The following is a 15,524-nucleotide window of genomic DNA, read 5'->3' on the forward strand; positions in this document are numbered from 1 at the left end:
GGGTCAGGAAGATCCCCTGGAGAAGGTAATGACAACCCACTCCAGTGTTCTTTCCTGGAGAATCCCATGGACAGAGGAGCCTGGCAGGCTATAGTCCATGGTGTCGTAAAGAGTCAGACAGGGCTGAACGACCCTCAGTTCAATTCAACCAGTTCAGTCATCTCTATAATACATCAGTTTAATACACAATTTATCAAAATATTCCTCAGTTTATTGTGAGTGGCTTCTTTGGCTAAGCAACTGGTTGACCACTCTTGTTGAATACATCAGGAAAGGACTTTGTCTTGCAGAAGACAAAGTACTGGGGAATTTCTGATGTTGAACACAATCCCATGTGGTTCCATGTGTTGTTTTGCTTTTGATTTTGAATGGACAGTAGAAGGAGCATCACTGGTACGGCAGGGTTTGAATCCTTTGGGGAAAAATGACACTTTGGTTGTAAGCATAAAACCAAAGAATGCTATTTGAAGCTACTTCATATACTTTCCATTGTCATTTTCCAAGTTAAGTATCCTTAATGTAAACAATGATAGATGTTCAAGATGATAATTGTGGAATACACTTGCATTAATTCCTGTCAGAGAAGCTGTTCTAAATATTGCAACATGGCGGCCACATGATGGCTGAATATTATCTGATTTACTAGCATCCTGGGCCACCAGAACTGTTTGTTTTTTTTTTTTTTTGGCGTCACCATGTGGCATGCAGGATCTCAGTTCCTAGACTAAGGATTGAACACATGCCCCATGCAATGGAGACACGAAATCTTAACCACTGGACTGCCAGGAAGTCCCTGCCAGTTCTTTACTAATAGTTCAGGACGTAATGGTATAATTTGAGACAAAATAGAAATTTCTTTCAAACTGATAATTTTTAAGGTAACAAGAAATTTAAAAAAAATTTTTTCATTGACCCTCTAAACTCATTCATGGGTATTCCTGGTGTACCAGTTTCCTAGGGCTGCCATATTAAAATAACACAAACTGGGCTTAAAACATCAGAATCTGTCTCACAATTCTGGAAGCCAGAAGTCTGAAATCAAGGCTTTTTGCAGAGCTATGTTCCCTCTGTAGAGGGAATCCATCCCTCTTTTTCCTAACTTCCAGTCATCTGCTGACAACTTTGGTATTTCCTGGCTTGCAGCCAGGTAACTCCAATCACTGCCTTTGTTATCACATGGCATTCTCCCTGTGTTTCCATGTCTTCACGGGGCATCCTCCTGTAAGGACACCAGCCATAATGGCTTAGAGATCCATTCTACTTCAGTATGACCTTCATCAATCCTAAGTTGCTTCAGTCACGTCCAACTCTGCAGCCCCATGGACTGTAACCCCCCAGGCCCCTCTGTCCGTGGGATTCTCCAGGCAAGAGTACTGGTGTGCCTTGCCATTTCCTTCTCCAGGGGATCTTCCCAAGCCAGGGGTTGAATCCGCATCACTTTCATTGCCTGCACTGGCAGGTGGGTTAGCACCCCTGAGAAGTCCCTCATCTTTAACTAATTAACATTTGCAACCACCCTATCTCCAAATAAGGTGGTATTTTGGGAATAGGAATTCAACTGATTTTTGGAGGGGTGACACAATTCAACCCCTAATTCCTAGAGTCCATGGATTCTGGGTTAAGAACCTATTGAGACAGACAGAGGGGAGTCTGGGATGCAGAGAAGGAACTGCGAGCAAGACAGATGGAGCGCACTTTGTAATTCTGCTCAGAAGTCTGGAGACAGTGATCTCTCACTGTTGATTTTAGTGCAAGGTCTCCAGTTACTGATGGCAACATTTGGCCCATCCCTAGCTGAAGACGCTTCAGTTCTATACTTGACTCTGGGCTGCAGAGTGAAGTTTATGGTTATGTCCAGAACATTCTCTGCTGATGCCATATGTTTGGAAATGTCTGAATTTTGTGCAGAGACACACAAGCGGTATTTTTGTAAGTGGAGTTACATAATTAGGGCATGGACTTGCATGATAATTAGCATGTGTAATTAGGCACAGACTTCTTGTCCTTTAATTAGACAATCAAGACATCTAATTACAAAATTAAGATGTAATTACGTGGCCTAAGATCGACATATTTCTTTCTACCCATTAGAGATTACATTTTAGAAAATAATTCATAAAAATGGATGAAAAAATGAACCAGAAACCAGATTTGAGGCTGTTGAGGGAAGTGTTAAGTAGACTGGTAAGTCACCTTTGGTCTTTCGTCCTAAGTGTGAAGGGGGTTATTTAAAACATCACAGTCTACCTGAAATACTTTTACACACTCTGCTGTCAACCTTTGGCATACACACTAATGAAGAGGAATGTTGGCATGACTAGTCCGTGTAATTCACACGAGGCTCTTGAGTGTGGTTTGTAATTACCCTTGAACGTGGACTTAAGTGTGATGTCCTGGGGACCCAATCAAACCCAATAGTGCAGCCGCTCTGTGGAAACCTTGTTCTGGAGAACTGGGAGGAGAGCCCACCTTCCCTTTTCACCCTGGCTTGGTTCTCCCTGTGGCCACTTTAAAGGTAGGCAACATTCCTCAAAGTAACACAGATCAACAGTTAACCTGTTGTCCTTTCCCTGGATATTTGATTATTCACTGCAGTGTGCTAAAGTGCTCCTTATTGGACTGCAGGCAAGAATGGGGAGGTGAGAGTCTACAGCAAACATTCCATCTTTCTAATGATAAGTGAGGCTTGGAGCTGCAGGGTTTTTTAAGTTCCAGTGTTCCTATGAAGTCTGACTGAATGGATATTCTCTACATTTTCCCTTGCTCCAAGATTGAGATTTGGCTGATCTTTGTACGATGCTAAAAAGCCAGTTTGATTCGTTAATTTTTTTGAAATAACTGAACTTTTGACATAATTGGCTGGCTGATTAGGGATTACAGCCATATGCCCAGGTTTTTCTAAGCTAGTTCTGCCTTTCACTGTGTTATCCCTCTGTTCCCATAAACTGTTGAAATATCCTAGTAATTCCAATGTTTTGACAGCAACACTGCACTTCTCAAACTGTCGCTTTCTCCTGGAAGGTGGCACAGAAATCTGTGGGGCCATGTTTCCTGATTTGGGGCTAGGAAAATATGCTTCCCATATGGTCTCAGGCCATGAAAACAAAGACATAAAGGGTTTGCAAGTGGTTGGTGATGAGGTCTTGTTCCATAGAGTGGCCCCTCCTTCCTTGTTTTTTATTTTTCTCTATTAGGTCATGGAATGTGATGAGGGATAAATTATGTGCAGGTGTCAATCTGACCAAGAAAAACCACAGATTTGTGCAGGGAACTGATTTTTGCCATTGTTACTTTTTTGCCTCACCTTGCGAGAGAATTGTTGATGGTAGATTTAAAGGTTGAGGAGCTGAAATGGGCAGAGGTGCAGCTTTTGGGGGCTGGGGTGGGGCCATGCTGTGCAGCTTGTGGAATCTTAGTTCCCCGACCAGGGATCGAACCCAGACCCTTGGCAGTAAAAGTGCAGTTGTAACCACTGAACTGTCAAGGAATTCCTAAAGTACAGTTTTAAATACTATTCATTGACAGAAATTGTAGGTGGGGAAGGGGTGTTTGGACTACATCATCTCTAAGGGGACTTTCAGCTAAGACATCTGAGGATGTCTTAATCTCTAGCCTGTTAATCAGGAGGGATTTACTGAGCCCATGCCACCCGCACACCTCTAGGCCTCCACCTCATCAGTCCTAAGATGTCGTCACCCAGAAACTTCTACCCTTACATCTGGAGAGCTCAACAATTCTGATATCTGATAGGGCCGAAAGTGTGAACCTGTGTCTCAGTTTTTAAAACGTGATTTTTCCCTCAGGTACTCCACATCAGCGTTCTCAAGACTAGACAAGTTGGGCATCAGACATCCCAAGCCTTCTCCTTTTATTGGAAACTTAGCATTTTTCCGCCAGGTAAGGGATGCCTTCTACTGTTTTCTGATATAAGATGCTCTGAGCCCAGAGCAGCTTTACCCACAAAGCACTGCTTCCATTCAGGTCGCCCACACTCAGGGAGGTCTGTGTGTGAATTGCATCAGTTCTTATGTGACGAGAATGATCCATCACTGATCACTCATCAACACATATAGAGTCCTTGTATCCTGTCATTCATGCAAAAACCCATTTAATGAGTGTCTAAGTGTGTGGAAGAAAGTAAAAGTTGCCCATGCCCTAGTGCTAGTGTGGGTGGTAGACATGGCAGCTGTGGTTTGTCCTTCAGAGGAGGGGGAGATCTGTCAGGGCTAGAGTCATCCTGGAGGACTTCCTGGAGGAGGAGGTCTTCAGGAGCGATAGACACAAAGACAAGGAGACCCACACCAGGTGGGAGCAATGATGTGTGAAACAGGGCCCAGCTTGGGGAGCAGCCTGGACTAAAAAGCGGAGATTGGGGAGCACCAAGGAACACTGTTGTGAGAAAGAGAGAAGAGCAGGCTTCCCAGGTGGTGCAAGTGGTAAAGAACCCACCTGCCAATGCAGGAGATGTGAGAGATGTGGGTTCAATCCCTGCGTTGGGAAGATCCCTGGAGAGGGGCACGGCAACCCATTCCAGTATTCTCTGCTGGAGAATCCCATGGACAGAGGAGCCTGGTGGGCTACAGTCCATGGGGTCGCAAAGACTGAGCGACTAACACTTACTTAGATCACTGACAGTTCAGAAAGGCAAGTGAGGAGCTGTGCGTGTCCCAACACCGGTGAGTAGGAAGGGGACACCAAAGTCAGGTCTGTAGAATCCAACTGTTGTTGAACCCTGGCTGTGAAGTGGTGAGGGCTTGGCCAGGGTGGAGATGAGAGCAAAAGAGAACTTTGGGGGCAAAATTAGTAACTCTGATGGTGACTTAGGTGAGGAGAAGTCAAAGCAGAATGAGTCAACTCGTCTTTAAGTTTGGAGCCAGACAAACTGGGAGAATGGCCAGGAGTCACGAAAATAAAAGGTCGGGAGGTCAGCTGGTTTAGGGAGGTGCCTTTGATTTGCCAGAGTGAGTTGAATGCCCTCTGGGCATTTGGAGATAGAGTCCTGGGACTTTATCTTCGCAGGTTATTTTTGTTTCTCATGTTGGGTTTTCTCAGAAGCCAGATGATTTATTCTGCCAACTCCTGTGGGGGGTGCTGCCACCAGACCCAACATTAGGAGCCTACAGATCCTACATGTGAAGCCACTAAGCCAAACAAAGGCAGGAAGGACTCAATTGGGGCCAATCCTGATAACACCCCTCTAAGATCTCTTTAGGCTTTCCCCACCCCTGGCCCTGGAAAGGCTGGCCCGTGGCGTCAGATGGAAAATAACATGCGCTATTTCTGTCCCTTTTCTTTCTCATCAGTTTCTCTTCTCTTCCTTTCTGTCCCTTTCTCGGTCCAACACCCCTTTCCACTGTTTATTGTTGTTTCTCTCTTCCCGGTGTTTTTTTTAACGCCTCCTTCTCTCCTCTCTAGCTCAGGGGTGGCCAGGCCACAACTTTCAGCCCATAAACAGCATTGTAGCAAGGCTCCCCATCAGCTCCATGAAGCAAGTGTGAAGACATTTCTAAGTATCAAAACACAACTACAAACCAGATAGGAAATTAAAGCAAATCCATTCCACAAATTTCTAAGGGGGAAATGATCAGTTGCATTCAGACTTGACTGAATTAATTCAGTATCAGCATGTTGAGTTAAACCATATCCCTGTCAATGTGCCGAGAACACTGTGCCTGCCTTTGGCTAATTTCCACATATGCTTCTTTTTAGCTGCTCATTCTCGTATGGGCAAATCCTGCCAAGTTCTTGCTAGAACATAGTCATTTCATTGACTGTTTTTATAGTCATATGAACTTTCCTTGGTATTAATATATGGCAAGCTTAGATGGAGGTGGAGCTATGGTTTTCCCAGTAGTCAGTATGGATGTGAGAGTTGGACTATAAAGAAGGCTGAGCACTGAAGAATTGGTGCTTTTGAACTGTGGTGGTAGAGAAAACTCTTGAGTCCCTTGGACAGCAAGGAGATCAAACCAGTCAATCCTAAAGGAAATCAAACCTGAATGTTCACTGGAAGGACTGATGCTGAAGCTCCAATACTTTGGCTACCTAATGCAAAGAGCCAACTCATTGGAAAAGCCCCTGATGCTGGGAAAGATTGAGGGCAGGAGGAGAAGGGGGCAACAGAGGATGAGATGGTTGGATGGCATCACTGACTCAGTGGACATGAGGTGAGCAAACTCCAGGAGACGGTGAGGGACAGGGAGGCCTGACATGCTGCAGTCCGTGGGATTGCAGAGTCAGATAAGACTGAGTGGCTGAATAGCAACTAGATGGTGGAGCTAGACTGAAGGAGCCTGGGATGCGTTTTCATTAAGAACATGAACCTCTTCTCCCTTCCCAACTCTCTACTCTCACCCACCCTTTATGTGCCTGTCTGTCCACTCCATTCCCACAGCGCAAACCTGGGGGTCTCCGCGCTTCCACTTCCATCCCAACTGAAGCATGTCTGCATGTTCATTTCTTTCCTGTAGCACAATGGACTCAGCCATTTTCAACCCTTCACCCATACTATCCCCCTGTGTATATCCACACACAGACCCCGTCTCAACAATACAGTGAGTCAAGCATTTTTCCGACCCTGTTCCACACCATGAGTATCTCCTGGAACCCTACTTTCCCACCCCAAAACGTGTCCCATATATAAAGTAGCTCTAAGGTTCTTATGCCTTGAATATGTTGATTTTAGTTAAAATTTAACTTGGATCATAATTCAGAGTTTGTGATAATTTGGATACACTCAGCAGACATTTATGCCTATAGTGGCTGTGAAAAGAGGCTCTGCCAAAAATAATAATAATATAAACCAAATTGCAGAGGGGAATGTTAGCATAGTTGAGAAAGCAAACAGTTTTCAAATATTTTAGCAGCAATTATACACAAATAGTATAAGTACGATGATCTCATCTGTCCATTAAAGCAGAGTTGACAGCGACTGTCTCTTGGCAATATTGTTTTTTCAAGCCACTAGTTTATTCTAATACTCCAAAGTACTGGAGTACTGAGAACTGAAACAGTTCTGAAAACAATACCACTTCAATTATTTTTTTATGGTTGATGTAATTGTGTTCTCACGATTGCTGACTTTTTTCCTGAAGAAGTTTAAATATTTGAAATTCTGTTTCATCTGATTTATACTATAGTGCTTGTTTTCTGCAGGGTTTCTGGGAAAGCCACATGGAGCTCAGAAAGCAATATGGACCTCTGAGTGGGTAAGAAGAAAACTCCATTATTCTCCCACGTATTTTGATTTGTGTGTGTTAAAGTGACATGGAAGGAATGACGAGAATGGGCGTGTTGCCTGTGTTTATCACTTCTGAGGATCCACAAAGAGTATGCCCAGCTGGTCAGATGGGGCTCCTAGAGAAGATCCCAGGGTGGCCCAGGGTGCATGGTGCTAGCCTGAAAAACACCGTTTCCCAGTCTTTAAAGCCCAACCAGCTGGTTCACACGTTGGGTGCCTTTACCATCTCTGACCACTGTGTACCAAAGGCGTGTTGCAAGGGAGGCAGTGGCCCTCCACACCTCAGTCTGATTTGCCTTAACCACCCATGGCAAGGAGATCCAACCAGTCCATTCTAAAGGAGATCCAACCAGTCCATTCTGGAGGAGATCAATCCTGGGTGTTCATTGGAAGGACTGATGCTAAAGCTGAAACTCCAATACTTTGGCACCTCATGCGACGAGTTGACTCACTGGAAAAGAGTCTGATGCTGGGAAAGGTTGGGGGCGGGAGGAGAAGGGGACGACAGAGAATGAGATGGCTGGATGGCATCACCGACTCTGTGGACATGCGTTTGAGTGAACTCCGGGAGTTGGAGATGGACAGGGAGGCCTGGCGTGCTGTGATTTATGGGGTCGCGGAGAGTCGGACATGACTGAGCGACTGAACTGAACTGAACTGAACCCATGGCAAATCTTCCCCCATGATCTCATCTAAGCTTTTGTTGTTGTTGTTGTTTAGTCACTCAGTTGTGTCCGACTCTTTTTGGACCCCATGGACTGTAGCCCACCAGGCGCCTCTGTGTATGGGATTTCCCAGGCAAGAAAACTGGAATGGCTGGGCATTTCCTTCTCCAGGGAGTCTTCCCGATCCAGGGATCAAATTCACGTCTCCTGCATTAGCACACGGATTCTTTACCACTGAGCTGCCAGGGAAGCCCCTTATACACCTTATTTGGGCCCATTTTATTCAACTCTATGGGTAAAATATGCACCAGCTGTATGGCCATATCATCTATTATCCAACACTGTATACATTTCAGAGTAACAGGGGGTGCTATTCATACTTACTGCAGGACAGCAGTGGAAACTAACACTGACCTGGGTAGACAGGGTCGCGTGGTCACCCTGATTCGCAGCCACATGAAGTAATATAGGCCTTCCCCTTCTTTTTCCTGTCTTTTCCCTTTTCAAAAAATTTCTTCGTGTTTTCTTTTAATTGTGAAATATATATGCCAGAGAACATGTAACATGTAGAATTTAAAGAATATTAATAAAATGAACAGGTATCTCTCACCAAGCTTAAGAAATTGAATACCAGTATCCTATGTAGATTTTTCCTTTATTTAATTGGAAGGTAATCACTTTGACAATGTTGGGTTGGTTTCTGCTGTACATCATTGCAAATCAGTCATAACTATATTTTTTTGCTGTTCAGCCACTAAGTCGTGTCTGACTCTTTGAGACCCCATGGACTGCAGCACGCCAAGCTTCCCGTCCTTCACTGTCTCCCAGAGCTTGCTCAAACTCATGTCCATTGAGTCAGTGATGCCATTCAACCATCTCACCCTCTGTCACCCCCATCTCACATAGCCCCTATACTTTCCCTTTTTATACTTCAGAGTATGCTCCTTTTTTTAAAAAAAAATTCTGGCATCTGACAAACAGACAGTCTGATGGTCTGATGATCAGACCATCTACCCTATTCAAGATTTAATAGACTTGAATTATACTGATTCTCAGCCCATGTCCTTCTAGGCTGGAGTCCTAATCCTTCTAGTGTGTTCTCTCGCAGTTTCCCCTCAATTGCTGGATGATTTGGGGTAGCGTTTTTCCAGACTTTTAGACCTCTGATAACTCTTCTAGGGGCAGCAAAGTTCTGTGGTGTTCCTATTGTATATCCTAATGGGGTCCACTTGGTTTGTGAGCCCTTCTATCCATGGGGCACGTGATGCTGGTCTCTCAGTGATGATTTTCAAGAGGGATTGACATGTACTCTTTGTGGAAATACCAGGAGACCCACGGTTTTGGCCAAGTTCTTCTCATCACTCTTTAGTTTGCTGTGTAACCCTGAAAATGTGGTCCATGAAGATATTCTACTCGATGGTCTCGGATTAGTTTGTCATTTCTGGATAAGAAACTACTCCAAAATGCCGTGGCTTAAAGAACAAGTTATTATTGATTCTGTGCCTAAGGTTTGGCTCAAGTCGGCTGATCTGAGCTCGCCTGTCTGGGAAGCTCAGCTGGGCTTCCTGGGACTTCTGCAGGTTCAGTGGGGGCAGCTGTGCCCTACCCTTCCCTCATCCTCTTTGGAAAGGCAAAAGGGCCAGGGCAGGCTTGTCTTGAGAAGGGAAAGTATCAAGACAGCAAGCCCAATGGTACAAGAACATTTTAAGTTTCTGCCAACATCCTATCAGCCAAACCAAGTTATATGCAGAAACCAAAAGTCTGGGCAGAAAGCACACTGTGTGTGCAGTTAGGCCAAAGAAAGTTACTTGGCCAAGCTTGACACTGGTGGAGCAGGGAGATGTATTCCTCTAAAAGAAGAGTGGGGAGATGGTGCATACTTTTAATAACAGGCAATTCTATCTCATTCTCTGCGATCCCTTTTAGCTTGGTCTCCTCCGACCCTTTGCCCCATTTTTTTTTAAGTGCATAGCTTCTTGCACTGAGTATAATAGGTACTGAAGAACTTATCTTTCCAACAGTCTCATTCTGCTGTTGACTTGACATTGACCTTGAAGGCTGTCATACATTTTTGAGACATAGCATTGACTCAGAAGGATGGTGGTTTCCACAGTAGAAAAAGGCCTCTCTAAGTCTGATTCTAGGAATCACTCCCTTGAAGTAGTTCTGTACAGATTTTCAGAATAGAACTCTTGAGTATTTTAAAATAATTTTAAAACCTCAGATGAAGAGTTTAAATGGCACTGTATTAACTGGTGGATTGTGTGGTGGTGGTGATGTGATGTGTCTATGTGTGCACGAGACAGAGAGAGACAGATTGATTTCCTTGACGACAGGATGGCCAATCAACTTCCCACTCCCCCAACTTTAACTTAACACAATTTACCCTTTTCATTTCAAGAAAATGAATCATAGAGAACGATCTCAAATGAGGTTGCAGAGAGAGAAATTGCAGTATGATCTTTGGTAAAAAGGGAAAAAATGAAAGGTGATGGCATAATTTCTTCATACAAAGCTATCAACTTTCTCTGCTTTAGAAAAATTGATGAGCCTTAAAATGCTGACTTCTTTTTAAATGTGTCCACTGCCAAATTGAGAGACACTGTAGTGGTAGGGTAAAGTCCTGTTTGATCTCTGTGAAAAGTGAAAGTTGCTCAATCGTGTCTGACTAATCGCGACCCCATGGACTGTAGCCCTGACACCCCCCCCCCCCCCCCGCCCCGCAGGCTCCTCTGTCCATGGGGATTCTCCAGGCAAGGATATTAGAGTGGGATATTGCCATGCCCTCCTCCAGGGGATCTTCTCAACTCAGGGGTTGAACCCAGGTCTCCCACATTGCAAGTGGATTCTTTACCAACTGAGCCACCAGGGAAGTCCAAGAATACTGGAGTGAGTAGCCTGTCCCTTCTGCAGAGGATCTTTCCAACCCAGGCATCGAACCAGGGTCTCCTGCATTGCAGGTAGATTCTTTACCAACTGAGCCACCAGGAAAGCCTGTTTGAGTTCTGTAAACTGGGTGAGACTCAGTATGTTCACCCTTTCAGATGAAAGGGTTAAACTAGTCTGTATCGAAGGGCCTTTCTAGCCCTAAAAATTATTTTGTTACTTTTTAAATTTGAACAAAATGGTTTCGCTGATTGGGAATGGCAAGAATGGGCTAAGTTCAACAAAAGACCCCCTTCTTTTGGGAAATTATTTGGTTTGAATTGTCTTAACTTTTGGATTCCTTCTGTCATTAGGAAATGTTATTGATCCCAGATTGGTCCCGTTAACATTGAAATAATAGACTGATTCCTCATTTGATGTGGGAAACCCCATGCTGTTGATGCCACACGGAGATGCATGACAGACCATATATGTTGAAAGTGTGGGCAGAGAGGATCTCTTTACTCTGTACCTGAACACCAGACATGATGAGTATTTGTGCTTATTATCTGTGGTCATCATAGCAACTCGGTCAGAGCTTGGGTCCCCAAACTGGAAACCTGCCTCTTACCCTTTTCCCTTTCCTGTTATGAGGAAAGTAAATTGCTGGAGAAGCCTTCTGCCAAGAGGGCTCGAGAGCACCAATGTTTATTACAATCCGCACCACCTCCATCAGAGAATAAAATGACTTCATCAAGTGTCTAACTTTGCAACTTGCTTTGTGCAAATAAATCTTTGCACATTGTCTCTGGTTTCTCTGAACTTGAATGTAAAGCAGGAAGGCTGGCGCACACACCTACACAACTGTTATGTAGAACATCACGTGACTGAATCAACTGAACACACACATGCACACACAGTAGCCTCTAGGCGTACGTTCCAAGACCCCCAGTGGACCCTGAACCCTGTATATACCATGTTTTTCCTATACATATGTACCAAAGATAAAATTTAATTTATAAATTAGGCACAGCAACAATAATAAAAGAATAACAACAAAAATAATTAACTAGAACAATTATGGGCTTCCCTGATAACTCAGTTGGTAAAGAATCTACCTGCAATGCAGGTTCAATTCCTGGATCAGGAAGACCCTCTGGAGAAGGGATAGGCTATCCACTCTAGTATTCTTGGTCTTCCCTTGTGGCTTAGCTGGTAAAGAATCCACCTGCAATGTGGGAGACCTGGGTTTGATCCCTGGGTTGGGAAGATCCCCTGGAGAAGGGAAAGGCTACCACTCCAATATTCTGGCCTGGAGAATTCCATGGACTGTATAGTCCATGGGGTCGCAAAGAGTCAGACACGACTGAGAGACTTTCACTTTCACTTTTCAGAACAATTATGAAAGTATCAGTTACTCAGTTTTGTCTGACTGTGGTTCCATGGACTGTAGCCCACCAGGCTTCTCTGTCCATGGGATTCCCCAGTCAAGAACACTGGAGTGAATAGCTATTCCCTTCTCCAGGGGATCTTCCTGACCCAGGGATCAAACCTGGGTCTCCTGCATTACAGACAGATTCTTTACCAGCTGAGCCATCGGGGAAGCCCTCTATAACAATATATTTAATAAAGTTATGTGATTGTGGTCTCTTTCCCTCTCTTTCTTAGAATAACTTACTGTATAGATGTAGTGCCTTTTCCATCTTAACTAAGCATTTATCATGCACTGTGGCCATAATTTTTATAGTTTGAGGTGCAACTTAAAAACTAGCAGAAATTTCTTTTTCCTTCTCCACACTTTCACATATAAACTATTTCCTCTTACTGTAGATCTTAGAAGCTGCTGAATATGATTTTTTTTCTCTCATTATTAAGTGGAGACCTTCCACATTTTCACTTAAAGGAAGTACTTTATGGCTTCTCTTTAGTGTATCCGAATCGCAATAACACTGTTCTTGTATTTGGGGGCTGTTACTAAGTAAAATTTGATCTCTGGTGCCTCTGCCTTTTCTAAAACCTGCTTGAACATCTGGGAGTTCACGATTCACATATTGCTGAAGCCTGGCTTGGAGAATTTTGAGCATGACTTTACTAGTGTGTGACTTTACTAGCGTGTGAGATGAGTGCAATTGTGCGGTAGTTTGAGCATTCTTTGGCATTGCCTTTCTTTGGGATTGGAATGAAGACTGACCTTTTCCAGTCCTGTGGCCACTGCTGTGTTTTCCAAATTTGCTGGCATATTGAGTGCAGCATTTTCACAGCATCATCTTTCAAGATTTGAAATAGCTCAACTGGAATTCCATCACCTCCACTAGCTTTGTTCGTAGTGATGCTTTCTAAGGCCCACTTGACTTCACATTCCAAGCTGTCTGGCTCTAGGTCAGTGATCACATTATTGTGATTATCTTGGTCGTGAAGATCTTCTTTGTACAGTTCTTCTGTGTATTCTTGCCACCTCTTCTTAATATCTTCTGCTTCTGTTAGGTCCATACCATTTCTGTCCTTTATCGAGCCCATCTTTGCATGAAATGGTCCCTTGGAATCTCTAATTTTCTTGAAGAGATCTCTTGTTTTATATTTTTTTGGGCTCCAAAATCACTGCGGATGCTGATTGCAGCCATGAAACTAAAAGACGCTTACTCCTTGGAAGGAAAGTTATGACCAACCTAGATAGTATATTAAAAAGCAGAGATATTACTTTGCCAACAAAGGTCCGTCTAGTCAAGGCTATGGTCTTTCCCGTGGTCATGTATGGATGTGAGAGTTGGACTGTGAAGAAAGCTGATCGCCAAAGAATTGATGCCTTTGAACTGTGGTGCTAGAGAAGACTCTTGAGAGTCCCTTGGACTGCAAGGAGATCCAACCAGTCCATTCTAAAGGAGATCAATCCTGGGTGTTCATTGGAAGGACTGATGCTAAAGCTGAAACTCCAGTACTTTGGCCACCTCATGCGACAAGTTGACTCACTGGAAAAGACTCTGATGCTGGGAAGGATTGGGGGTGGGAGGAGAAGGGGATGACAGAGAATGAGATGGCTGGCTGGCATCACCGACTCAATGGACATGAGTTTGAGTGAACTCTGGGAGTGGGTGATAGACAGGGAGGCCTGGCGTGCTGTGATTCATGGGGTTGCAAGAGTAGGACACGACTGAGCGACTGAACTGAACTGAACTAAGTAAAATAAGGGCTACTTGAACACAAGCATTGGGCTACCAGGACAGTCAGATGATCTGAAAACTAATTTGGCTACTAAGCGGCCAATGGGAGGGCAGGATGTGCTGGACAAAGAGATGATTCACATCCTGGGTGGGATGGAACTTAATGGCAGGAGATTTTATCACACAGAACATTCTAACACTTAACAATCTAACACTTATGAGTTGCTTATTTCCAGAATTTTCCACTTAATGCTTTTGGACAACAGTTGACCACAGGTAACTGAAAACAGGTAAAGCAAAACTGCAGATAAAGAGGGACTAATTACCCGTGGCAACATAATATGGAGAAAGAAAGGCTTTGTTGTTTTAGATAACCTTTGATTAAAGATTACTGGTTATCTCCTTTAGTCTGAGGTTGAACCCCAAGTTGGATCTATATTCCTTCCCAAACCCTAAAAGAATAATATCAACATAATATGTTTGTGATTGGGCATGGCAGCCCACTCTAGTACTTTTTCTGGGAAAATCTCATGGACAGAGGAGCCTGACGGGCTATGGTCCATGGGGTTGGAGAGTCGGATGCAACTGAGGTGACCGAGCGTGCATAAACAGGATAGAGATTATGTCCCCTTCAATTTGTGGCAAATTTTGTAATCCAGTGGGTGACAAGGATTTATTGTTCCAATACTAGTAATTACTTCTACTTACACAGCGACCTAACTTCAGTTCACGTGCAACTCCCGAAGGCTCCTATTCAAAGGTCCCTTTCCCCCGACCGCCTCTCTTGTAAGCGATAGCTCTGCTGTTATTTTTTATTAATATAAAAAAGTATGTATATATATTGTTCCAATAAAAAATGTTTTTGTATTGTTGAATTTTATTTACTTTAATGGTATTTACATTTTGTATCTTGCTCAGTAAGGCTTTCGTCACTAAGGATATACATATTTTTTTAACTTCCATTTTTTTCCTAGTGTTTCTTTGTTTTATTAAAAAACTTAGATATCTGATCCATCAGAAACTTATTTGAGGGTAAGGGTGGAAGTAGGATGGTGTTCCTTCTGGAAATGCATCCTTTCCCAATTGATTCAAAATGTCATTTTAAAAAATCATCTCTTGGTTCCTATGTGTATTTCTGACTTCCCTGCTCCATCTCTCTGCCCAATCTCATGCCAATGCCACACTGAATACCCTCTTTTGGTACAGATAGTGCCTTCTTGTACCTAGCAGCACTACAGTGTTCTAAGAACATCTTTGTAAGTATCAGACTCTAAAGCAGTCTATCTCCCAGGGAAACCTGGGTCTTTGCACTTACAAATCAGCTTAGCAAATAAAGAAAACTTTAGTTTGGACATAAAGGACCTGGCACTTAGACCCAAAGTTTACGCCCAGGGGAGGTAGAGTTGTCTCATATACCTCCAACCTGGAGGTTCTTGGCACCGTGTTTTATTTAACTAGTGGCACTCATGAATTCATAGCACCTGGTCACCAGGGAGTGAGGAAGCTGAGAACTTTGGGTTATATATGGAATGTGGTATCAGCTAAGAAAACAATAGGTTGTTCAGATATTTTTTTAAGCTCAGCTTCCATTGCGCC

General features: G+C 43.6%; 1 protein-coding gene across 1 annotated transcript in view; it reads left to right on the forward strand.

Annotated features, from left to right (window-relative positions):
• The window catches only part of TBXAS1 (thromboxane A synthase 1), a 172,321-nt gene that overhangs the window by 34,804 nt on the left and 121,993 nt on the right, over nt 1–15,524 (forward strand). The window contains exons 2-3 of the mRNA XM_055421360.2: nt 3,804–3,897; nt 7,156–7,208. Of these exons, the coding sequence (XP_055277335.2) occupies nt 3,804–3,897; nt 7,156–7,208 (147 nt within the window). The remainder of the gene's footprint in view (nt 1–3,803; nt 3,898–7,155; nt 7,209–15,524) is intronic.

Source organism: Moschus berezovskii, chromosome 3 (assembly GCF_049115385.1).
Source record: "Moschus berezovskii isolate FMDL1 chromosome 3, NW_MosBer_1.0, whole genome shotgun sequence".
Taxonomy (NCBI): Eukaryota; Metazoa; Chordata; class Mammalia; order Artiodactyla; family Moschidae; genus Moschus; species Moschus berezovskii.